We start from the raw sequence: 12,230 nt of genomic DNA, 5'->3' as shown, positions 1-12,230 counted from the left end.
CATCCATCCAGACATACATCCATTCATCAAAACATCTATCCATCTGTCCATCCATCCACCAACCCACCCATCCATCTATCTATCTATCTATCTATCTATCTATCTATCTATCTATCTATCTAAACTTCCATTCATTCATCCATCCAAACATCCATCTATCCATCCATCCATCCATCCATCCATCCATCCATCCATCCATCCATCCATCCATCCATCCATCCATCCATCCATCCATCCATCCAAACACCCATCCATCTATCCATCTTCTAAACACCCATCCATCTATCCATCCATCTAAACATCCATCCATCCAAACATCCATCTATTCATCAAAATATCCATCCATCCATTTTCTATACCCTCTTCTCCTTCAAGGGTCAGGGGGAGCTTGTGCCCATCAAGTTAGATTATAATTTCCTAACTCTTCCCATGCTTGTTGGTAAATGAAAGAAGGCAGATCATACATTTGAGCAACGCTTAAACGGCACTCCAGATGTTTTAAACCACCAACAGCTACAGTAACTTATTCCAATGGAGCTTTCTAAAAGGTGTCCAACGAACCATAGAGAAAAGGCAGTTTATATTCCTGTAGGTAAAATTAGCAATATCCTGTCTGTGCAACTATTATCAAATTAATAATAATCACAGTGTGGTGAACAGCATTATGGGTAATAATCTGATAATTGCTTGTTTTAGAGATAAACTGTGTTTGTTTGTGGTACCCGCTGAAACACCTTTAAAACTTTTGGACTGATTGTCAAGAAACATTTTAAAACGTGTTAACATGGTAGTAGACTGACTTCAGAAACAAATAAAATCCTGTTGCAAGGCAGCTAAGGCTGTTAAAGTGTGCAATCACTTTCTCCTGACATTTCCAAACAAATCATCCTAACTCAATTTTAGAGTGACATATTCTATCTTTTAACATATTCACACTACATTAACTTTTGAGACCTCTTGGGAAAACGTATTAACAGAACCTTTTATGATGGTGGAGTCGATTAGATATCGCCTTCTTGTGTCCTCGCGAGCTACGGTTATTAGACTGGATTCTACGATCCCTGAGGGGGAACGTTTGAGATTGTTCACCACGAGAGCAAAAAGCATAAGAGCCTTCTTTACAGGAAGACAAGTTAATAAGACCGAGCTCAGCGTCACCTCAAAGTGAAGACAGCAAAGGACGGAAACAGGAGTGAAAAGGGCAAAGAAAGGAAGAGAGCATTGTTTATTTCTAGAATATGAACAATCTGTTTATCCAAAGAAAAGGTTATTAGAATCCACAATGCATGAACAAGCCGGAGAGACGGAACAAAACATTTGTTTTTCTGTTTTTACAGCCTCTGACACAGGTTTTTGGGGTCTTATGACAACAATGAGAACATTTATTAGAAAAGAGAAACCATAATGCGACTTGAGTCCACAGCAGACGTTTAATAGATAAACCAGTTATTTGAATAAATGTGACATTAAACCTGTTTTTTTTAATTAATTCGTTGATTAGTATACAAACAGGCCTCAAAGCTGCAAAGCAGAGCAGACAAAAATCACCCTACTCATCAATGAGCGAAACACTGATCTTTTATCCAGCCCAATGAATTGGATATGCAAATACACTACGTCCATTAACCATTCAATCACTGGAGTGTAAGGACTTGTAATATCGGCTGAGGGTGTGCACCTCTGAACTCGTTTAGATTGATTATTTTTTTTGTCTTATTGGAGGCTCGGCATTTCACATCAGCATGGATGTTCCTGCAAAGCAAAATACCTCACAAACTGAAGTGTCTAATCCAGAGTTCAACGAGCAGTTCAGGCATAAAACAAAGAAATTGACTCTAGAAAGAAACACAAACCTAAAAAGCAACAAGACTGACCACAAAAGCGATCAGCTCAGGGTGAACTGAAATGCTGAATATTACTCAGCATCAATTTGAGCACTTAGTATGATCTGCATGCCTAAACACCCAGTTTATCTTTACTATGGCAAGCACAGTTTGCTTACGTTTGTTGTGCACTGTCATCTTAAAAAAACAATATCATTTGTATTCTCTGATTTCCGGCAGTGGAATATCGTCACAGACTGCACGGTGTTTTAACATTAATCAACCATTTTATTGAACTTATGGCTCAAAAGGAGCTCATTTTAAAAACTAAAATGCAGCCATTCTTTATCCTTTAGGAAATTTCACAGAAAAAAATGGTGGTAAAATTCTTCTTGTGGCTCTGTAAACCAGAAAAAAATCAGACGGCCGTGCATGTTAAAAGCCTATGTGCCATCGAAGCCCCTAGGGCTACAAAAGGCTCTTTTAGCAAATGGGATGGCAACAGCTGCAAACTCTGGGCTGTTCTTAATGTGCACGGTGCAGATGTCTGCGCTCGAGTCCCACAGTCTGAGACAGATCTGGCTCTACACTGAGCCCTGGCTTATCATATCACCGCTGCTTCATTAAGCACCAAACTCAATATCAACATCTGTCTGACTTTTTTTTTTTTTTGCTTTCTAATTAAAGCAATAAAAAGCTACACTAATAACATCAAAAACATTATATATTTTTTACTTTGTTAAGACTCTCATAAGTTTTGTTGCACATCATGACCCTGTCAGCTGCTATCAAATATCCTCCAACTGGCTATATTGATTATGCTGCATTCATTAGAAAGTCTTAATACTATTTTAAAGTCCACTTTTGTTCCTGGCATGTTTTAAACCAGACAAAACCAACAAGGTTCGGACACTGTGTGACACATAAAAACAGAAATACATTGATTTGTAGAGCTCAGAAACCCATTTTTTATTCACAAATTTAAATTGCCAATGGTTCAAACTAGAAAACTGTATTAGTTTTAAAAGAACTAGTTCACTCTGTGAACAACCAGTCTTGTTTTATACCAGCTGGGAAATGTCTAGGACAGGGCAATTCAACTGGCGGCCCGCGGGCCTGAACTTCAGTCCGGCCCACCAATGAATTCAATTAGAAAAATAAATAAATACATTGGTTCTGGGTTCGATTTGGGTTCTGTTTATTGCATTTATAATTCAATGCAACAAAAATAAACAAGGTAACAGATCATTGGAATACTTTGTTTATTTAAAACAGGGGTGTCCAAAGTGTGGCTCGGGGGCCATTTGTGGCCCTTGGAGTGATTTTTTGCGGCCCACATTAGCAGTTTAAAGATGGTATAATTTTGGCCCATAGGCTTAAGACATCTTTGCAAATTTAATGATGACCATCTTTTATATATTTTTTTTGGTTTAACAGACAAAAAACCCAATCCTTTGGCAATAAATCAGTAAAATCAAATAAATGAAAAACAAATTAATAAAAGGTTAATGTTTATGAAGCTTTTAATGTCGTGGATCTACAACAAATTAGAACACCTTCTCCACAAAAATTAGTACATTTTGTTCATTTTCCAAAAATATCGTTTACGCTGAGTTAAAAGAAATCACTAAAAATATGTACGCTTATTATTATTATTCACATTTTTGTGGCTCGTGTCTTCTTTCATCTTCAAGGGTTTGGTCCACATATTGTCCACATTTGGTCCACAAATTGGACACCCCTGATTTACATAATAGCTTTGATTGATGGATGTCCGGCCCCTGAGCTGCTGGCTTTCAGAAACTGTGGCCCCCTGAGCAGTTTAGTTGAATAGTTCTGGTCTAGGAGCCGAAGAGACAAGCTGCTGATGTGGAGACGATTGTTGTCCCAGTCTTGTCTTATGCAGGATTCTAGCTGCTCAACAGTCCTGGGTATCCTTTGCTGGACATAATGCTAAATGGAAGCACATGTTTTAAAAACTTTACATGTAGTTTGGCATTGATTTATTTCCAGATGTGCTGCCCATTCCAGAGGTACCTATGCACCTCTATACCATCAGAGAGGCATGTCTTTGAACATGTCACTTGATAACAGGCCATTCGGTCTCCCACTTCTGTAGTAAGAAGACCATGTTCACTTTTTCTAAATAGAGCTATAAGTTTCAGTTTGTCAGGCCACAGAACCGCTGTCAACCGTTTTAACCAAATGCCGTTCCAGTCGTTTTTATTCCCACAACTCACTTTCACAACTTTTTGTTGCTCACGTTCCAACTTTTTTGAGTGTTGCTGTGAAAAAAAATGTAAACCATCCTGTTTAGTTTCCCCAAAACTTGCAGCTTGAGTTCAACATTTGATGCGTTTACTTTTGACATTGTGAATAAATTATGAGTTTATGAGATTTGCAAATCATTGCATTATGGTTTTATTTACATTTTGCACAACGTCCCAACTTTTTCCTAAACTCCTGACTCAACAAAATAAAATCTAATGAAAAATTTGTTATGGGACCACTAAAGTTATTGTTTTTCTAATCTAAATTGAAAACGTGTTTCGTGTGACTTGTCGGGCACTGAAGACAACGTACTCCAATTAAGTACGTGCGTTAGGAAACAACGATACATCACTGATCAAAGCAACAGGGAAACAGGCTGCAATTACCCAAATCAATACAGAGCGATAAGGAATGTGTGGCAGTCATGGATCATATTCAATCAGGTAACACACAACTATCCAATCAGTGAACTGGGACGAAACGCTGTTGACTATTGAACTCATTTAATGCTCAAAACAAATACAAGTTACTTTACTGGGTCATCACAATTGAACAAGTTTTTTTTATTTTTTTTTACTTTTTATATTCGTAACACCCTCAGAAATATACATTCACATGGCTGCATAAAAACATATTTTTCTCTTTTGCGCTTTGCTCAATAACATCATATTGACAAACTGCACGTGTCACCCCCCAGTCATTATTGGCATGTGGAAAAGTTTGCAGAGGAGCGTTTTTTAGGTGGAATTTTGGAAAAAGCTAAGCATCAACTTCATCTATCCATCACTGAGTCTCCATGTTTTGCAGACAAAAAAAGGTTTATTGTACATTACACGCTCCCAACACAGGTAATCCCAAATAAACCCGTACTATAATCTCAACCGTATGTACAATATTTACAGTGGAATGTTGAACATACTGAATAAAAAATGCAGATTAGGATGGAATGAAGTTATAGTCGCTATTAGAAAATAAAAACCTCACATGATCAACTGGTACGCACAATGTTGACTCTCAAATGACATTTTTAACTTGCAACATGTCTAAGCAGCAGGCGTGGCAGTGTCTTAATGAACGCAGCCGAATGTTTAAAAAAAAAAAAAACGCATTTGTGCTTTCAAACGAGGGTAATGTTGATTAATTTAGACATTGGATTAGCGTTTCAATTGTGCTTAAGAAAGTCGGCAATGTGTGACTAATTTGCAGAAATTAGATCTCTTTATGCCTTAAACCATTCAGTATTGAGCGCTACGTCAACATTTAGTCATCATTAGTTTAAAATGGTAATAAATGCAACTTTTAATTTGATTTAACCATCAAGTATAGACGCAGTGTTAATAAAGTGCCACAGCTGGGAACGGAAGGACTCTGACTACACTAACGGGAACGCACTGCACGTAAACAACCATCATTTGTCTGATCCGTAAGAGGTTTGCAGTCTGCTTTATATTCAGTTTTATTTATGGAGCTGTTTAGGGCATGAATAACCTAAATGATCAGAAAGTGACTGCTCAGAATGCCTCTTTACTCTGAAGGCACCAAATGAAAAAACAAAAAAAACTAAAGCTAAAACCATATTTTGTGTTTAAGATGCAGAACAGAAACATAAAAAAAAAAAGGAAATAAGGCCACAGAAATGATTCAAACAGCAAATATATACATAAAATGGAACAGAACTAAACTGAGATCAACTGACATTTTATTAGGAATATGGTATTTTCCACTTGTTAATGCTAATTTGTGTTTATTGTACAATATAGTTTGAGGCTCATGTTTAACATGCTCATCTAAAAGCATACAATAGACAAGCATGGACTGTAAAACATTCACATCTGCAAGGTCTTTTCCCACAAACATGTTTTTTTTGTCATCTTTATTAATGAACATATATATTTATACACATATTTTTGTGTTAACTGCAATATTGTTGCTGGGTACTGCGTACCGATAAACTCATACCTCTCTCAGTACTGACGACACAGAAAAAAGTGTCACCTTTTAAGCTGCAAATGAGGACAAACACAGAAATTGGATGTAAAAAAAAAATTACAAACAAATCCACTTCCACTCCCACACACAAAAACATGCATAAAATAAGGCTTAATACAGTATTTATATTGTTCAGAGCCAGTCAGATATGTTTACAACCACAGATTTACTGCAATGCTTCTTTTATCTCTGATTTTTCACATTGAGCTTCTTTTTTTTTTTTCTGTTTGAAGCGAATACATTTCTCTGATTGAATCTCAGTGCAGAGGAGAAACACAGTCTGTTGCTCTACTAGCATCCACTGGCACTTGTTAACATCAATTTCGAAAACAAATATCTATATTTATATATGTAATACCTGCAGACATTGTGTCCATGTGCGCAGATTCAAATCCCATTAAAGACGATTCATTTTAAAAATCACGAAAAAAGGAACAAATTCATTTAGAAAGTGGGAAAAAAGAAGGAGAAAAGCAGCAGCGGACTTATTTTTCTGCTTACTTACAATGCAACGTGGCCACCGTTACACTTTCAATTCCCTTTACTTGTTAAAATCTTTTCTGTTGGCGTAAATACAAGCATCGGTTGACATTTCCGCCTCTTATTCGAGTCCTTTGTGTCCATGGATGACTCCTTGTGGAAAATGCGGTTGATGTAAGCCAGTTCTTCAGTAAACAGTCACAGCTAGAGAGGCAGAGTCATTATTGGGAAATTCCTCAGACACTTTTCGCTGACATCCATTTGATAAAAAGGGGTCAGAATAAAACATAATTGTGACAGCTCAACACACACAAAAAACACCCCAGACATTTCATTATAGTGGTAATATTTTGAGCACGCGTACACAGGTCAAACTGTTCAAGTCGAGAGACATTCATGACATTTTCAAACGTTATTAGAGATCTTCCTGTGAGACTCACCAAATGTCTTGTGGACATGATTGTGATGCACCACTGAAAAGTTGAAGTAGTTGTTTATGACAACTGCAGCCCTTCTCTCCCCTGCTTTTCTGAATCACTGATAAGGGCACTGATTTTACAAGGACAAAATTGTAGTGAAAATAAAACAAAACATTGGATATTTATCTGTTACTGCCACATCGATATGGCTCAGTAGACTGACACCATCTTAGTAAAAAAAAACTATTACATCACAAAAACACAAAGGGCCAAAAAGTATCTGTCATGTCTTTGGAGAACAGCTTATTTGCTGTTATAAATGACACAGGTCTGTCCAGAATTGTGTTTTCCGTTCTGAAACATTTGACCAAAATACTTTGAACTCAACCTGCAACGATGTCAGACACGATTCTCTGCTCACTTAAAAGTCATACAAAAAGAGATTAGAAAATGACAAAATATTTCAATGCCGATAGAAAAAGAAAACAAACCATACATCCAGTGTAGGACTTTCACAATGTGCTCAGCAAAAACCTCAACAATTTTTCTTTTTTTTCCCCCCAACATTTAATACATTTATAACATGAAAAAATACACAAACAGAAAAAGAAAACAAAAACAAAAACACCAGTATTAACCAATCACCTTTCTGGCCTTGGAGCCACAGCGAGTCATTTTACATACCTTAGGTTTTTTCCCCCCGTTCACCCGATGGAACTGATCACAATGCAGTAAGACGTTGGTATTCTTGCACTTTAAATAGACCCTTGCCCTTTCTAAGTGAGCACTAATCAGCTGGATGGGGTCTGATGAGGGAGGAGTGAGGAGGGAACAGGGTTGCGTGACGGTGCAGTTTGACGTATGGGATGGTAGGGAGGATGGAGGTGAGGGGTCAGGTGGAATGCAGGTGGGGGACAAAAGGTTGTTTGGTTGTTGCATGCCACTACACGTACCACTCTTTCTTAGAAATGACAGAACCATCGGTTTGAGAGATCATATCGTCGGCTATCTCAGGTTCTGGGTCATACTGGAAGCCCAGAGTCCGCTCGTCGTATTCTCGGCTCTCCCCCTCATCCACAGTGAAGTACGGTCTCTTCAAGTCCTCCGATTCGGCATCAAAATTACGCTCACTTGCCTCGAACCCTCCAGTGGTGCTGATCTGAGTGGGCTTCTTCTCGTCATCGGAGTCCTCCGTGTACTGTAGGTTCTTGGGCATGGGCGGGTGGTTTGGCAGGCCGCCGGCCTTGCTGTACCCATTCCCAAACACATGCTTCTTGGTGCTGTAGTCTCCCTTGAAGGTGCGCTGGCGGCGGCGAAGGAACACGAAGAGCAGTATGGCCGCCACACCCAACAGAACAACTCCCCCCACAGCGCCCCCGATGGCGGCACCTGCATTGTGATGCTCCTGCGTGAACTCACGGCCCTTGGGTACCAGGTCTTTAGGGGATTCTGGGTAGGAAAAGACAGATGGAAGGGAGTGTGTCAGTGCTCTGGTGGGAGGAGGTGCATTTGTGCAGGTGCATTATTTTTAAAAGGAAAGATGAAGTAAGGGAGACAAGGACGGAAAAGCAAAGGGAAAAGGAAGGACCTCCCCATTCCCACAACCCCTCCATCCAATCCCATAGGAACCCTCTGTGTTATTGTGGCACAGCTCAATCACCGACAGTAACATGCAGTTTAGACAGATTGGAACAGCCAGACCATCACAAGAGTAACATGACTGAAGACAATAGGATGAATGAAGGCTTTATCAGCATGCATTGGCTGTTAATTCTTCTGTTTGGAAGGTGATGGGAAATGAAACTATTTCATCAGAAAGCAGAAGAAGACATATTCAATGTAGGAGTTCAGGTATTAAATGTAGCATAGAGAGTTTCATACAAAATAAGTACATTGAATGACATATTATGGTACAGTCCAGCATAAAACAGAACATATCTTCAACATCAGTGCAGAGGTAATGAAATGAACGAGCATCATCAGGGATGATTACCAGCAGCCAAGCGTACACAGACAAAATGCACCAAGAGAGCAGAGAAACGTGGAACTCTTTCATTCAGGCAGCAGAGCGACACAGCTAAAAGATAGCGTACGTTTGAAAGAGCAAGATATTTTTCAGAAAAGGCAGCAGAGAAAAGAGATGGAGATTATTAAATGTGTCACACAGATGTGTCTTCATAACTTGCATAGCCTGCTTAAGAGACGGGAACTCAAATGCCTGACTGCTTGGACGTCGTTTTGCAAGCCCAAAAGTGAAAAGCCACAACAACAGTACACTAAAACTGGAGCTAAAACGCCTCCATAACTAATCCATTATTTCGGAGTGCAGAAAATCTGCTAATTTGGTTGCTGCTTACTGAAAAACTGACAGCAGCGTCTTTTACTGTAGAGTGCTTCAATACTTAAACTCTGTAAAGTTCCTTCAAGCAACAACACAGAGACTTTATCTGAAGTGCAATCAAAGCGTTAAAGGCTTGGGTAAACCTCCAAAGATAAGGAACGTTTAATTTTATTCATGGACGCTGAAGGAACGGGAAAAACAACATCTACTATACAAATGACACTGCTTTTGTTGATGTAGTGCAGTGTCTTGTTTAAAATGTAACAATTAAAGACAAGCCGGAAGAAAACCAAAGATTTACAGCTTTTGATACAATTACCACTTTTGTCTTGCTTTATCAACTGCTTTATTACCAGCCTGTTGTAAGGCATCAAATTCTAATTGGGATAGATCTTAACAGTGTCCATATGTTCATCTGGATCTGATAAACACACGTACTGAAATAAGTCAGGAAGCCAATCCGTTAACAAACAACACGATGGCGCCGCTAACGCTGCTAATTTGTTCTCTGCATCAGTTTTGCCCCTGAGCAGGGGATGAGGAAGCTCATTTACAACCAATCAGAGCTGAAATAAATCGTTAAAGCTGAGCAATCCCGTTGAACTGCAAAATCATCTACTGCCGAGCAATTCAGTTAAGTCCAACAGAACATAAAAAGGAGACAAGTTTCTAATGCCAGAAGAAAATGTATTCAAATGATCAACTCAGAATGTTCAATCAAATCTGTTACACTTGATAAAAAAAAAAACTGCTCTTAAATGAAAATGATGAGTCTCGGACAGTAATTCAGGTATAAAAAGATGGTACTGAGCGAAGTCGAGAAACTCCCGAAGCCTTCCTCTCCGCTGTAATTACAATGACACTATCAGCCCAAAGAGATGAGACCTCCCAAACACAGCCAGTCTCCTCAGCCGCTGCCATTCTCCCAGGGCCGACTGCAGAGCTCTCCATTTTCTAAAGCGGCGCCTGGCACGGTCTCAAATATCAGCTCAGGTTTTAATCTGACCACCTAATGGGATTATTCAGACACAGGCCTTCATTACACACATCAATGAGAGAGCAGAGCCAGGTCACTTCTGCTAAAGAACACATCCTCCCACCAAGTCCAGAAAGAGGTGAAAATCCAGATGATTGAAAGAAGAAAAAAAAAAATAATGGAAAAACATTCAGTTGTAATTCTCTTCACCAGCCTTCAATGTCTTTCCTTGCAAGTATCTGTTTTTGCTCTTATGAATCCTTCCTTTAATCTTAATCAGGATGATTTTCCTATAAAGTTTTTTATGGTTGCAAAGATGCCACTTTTACTACCGTTTAAAGAGGTGAAAGACAAAAGGTCAGCCTGATAAAGTACAGAACAGAAGCAGTTAAAAATTATACAGAGTACCTTCAAAGACTGTCTGCCATCTACTGTACATCCCTGTAAAGGATGGAGTTATGCCACTTGACACCCATATTTCAAAAACGCATCTCCAATTACCCCAAAAAATTGAGCCAATGTTTTAAAGACATACAGTATAGATAGCACTTACTTATTTTGGTATTTTTATGACTCCCTCATCCAAGATGAAGAGTTAGATTTTGTTCTGCCTAAAACAGTTGGAACAATGCCTTATTTGGATGGCTCTCGTGTCATAATTAGAGTACTTTAAAAATAGAGGGAAGCTTTATTGCAGTGCAGGAACACAGCTTTTTTTTTTTTTTTACAGCTCAGATAAGATGTTTTGGCAATGTGTTTCTTGAAATGTTATCAAGCCCACTTTTGCTCTGTTCTTATCCCTTCACAAGGTCATTTCGTTGACCTTTCAAACACACGAAAACAGATTTGTCTACCTCATGTCACTGTTTGTGAAACGGGAGCTGTTATGGTGCAAACTAATCACATTACAGAAACAATATTTGTATAAAAATACGTTTGAAATGGAATATGGAGGCAGCACTGACAGCACGGAGGAGGAGGGAGGCTTTTTTTTTTTGCATACCCTCGCTACCGGCAAAACCTGCCAACCAGCTGATAAAGACGGCCTCAGAAGCACAACAGCAGCTCTGATACTGTTCCACCCAACAAAGAAGGTGTCTATTAGTGCCACAGTGGAAACATGTAGATAAGTGGGGTAACTCTGACTAGAAACGTCTAAAATGTGCAGCTGAGATTAATAGTTGGAAGCATGTGCAGTGAAAGGCTATAATTCAATCCACAGGCATGACAGATATATAGAGGTTATGAAAAACGGGAAACACTTCCACTGTTTTAATGCCGCGACCATGCCATTTAGGATTAATCATGCTACCCTGAACACTCACGTTTGGCATGATCGAGTGGTTGATTTACTGCATCCAAACATTTAGGTGACAAAATCCATTTCCTTTACAACACAGATGAGTGTTGTTCATCTAAAGATTTTATGCAAAACAGGCACAAGTCTTTAAAAGAGACAAATGGTACGCAAATGCAGGGCCAATCAGAATTTGAGAAAACAAGCAGTACGTCGAGGCCCCCCATCAATGAAGGATTTAAATAGTGAATGTTTGTAGTTTTCCAGATGAGTGTTTTTGTAGACTGAAATGGAACAGGGAATGCAAGTAAACCTTAATGTTTTTGGTGCATGATATTCAAATGTACTCTTACACTGTGTATAAGAACAAAAGTAGTTGTTTTTTACGTTGTCTGAGGCAGGGCATTGTGCCAAATACTGGCGAGCAAAGGGAGCCATTTTATACACTACCAGGTGCAATGGAGGTGGCCATTGATGGCCTTGACCACCCCGATCATTTGAGGAAACTATAATTTTAAGGAATGGGGTGGTCAGTTTACACACATATACTTGTACATACAGTATATACTGTGTAAATATACTATCTTGGATTTTGACATGGCAACCCTTTATATACATATATATATATATATAT

General features: G+C 38.9%; 1 protein-coding gene across 4 annotated transcripts in view; it reads right to left on the bottom strand.

Annotated features, from left to right (window-relative positions):
* Positions 1-12,230, bottom strand: part of nectin1b (nectin cell adhesion molecule 1b) — a 241,582-nt gene that overhangs the window by 128,555 nt on the left and 100,797 nt on the right. Inside the window, exon 6 of one of the 4 annotated variants that reach the window (XM_037677638.1) lies at positions 7,544-8,431. The exons of the other annotated variants lie outside the window; for them this stretch is intronic. Coding sequence (XP_037533566.1) covers positions 7,926-8,431 — 506 coding nt within the window. The 3' untranslated portion in view covers positions 7,544-7,925. Of the gene's footprint in view, positions 1-7,543; positions 8,432-12,230 lie in introns of those variants that run through there. 4 annotated transcript variants of the gene reach the window in all.

The sequence above is a fragment of the Nematolebias whitei genome, chromosome 6 (genome assembly GCF_014905685.2).
Source record: "Nematolebias whitei isolate Nwh7 chromosome 6, NemWhi1, whole genome shotgun sequence".
Taxonomy (NCBI): domain Eukaryota; kingdom Metazoa; phylum Chordata; class Actinopteri; order Cyprinodontiformes; family Rivulidae; genus Nematolebias; species Nematolebias whitei.
This window is presented reverse-complemented; position numbering and strand designations above follow the sequence as displayed.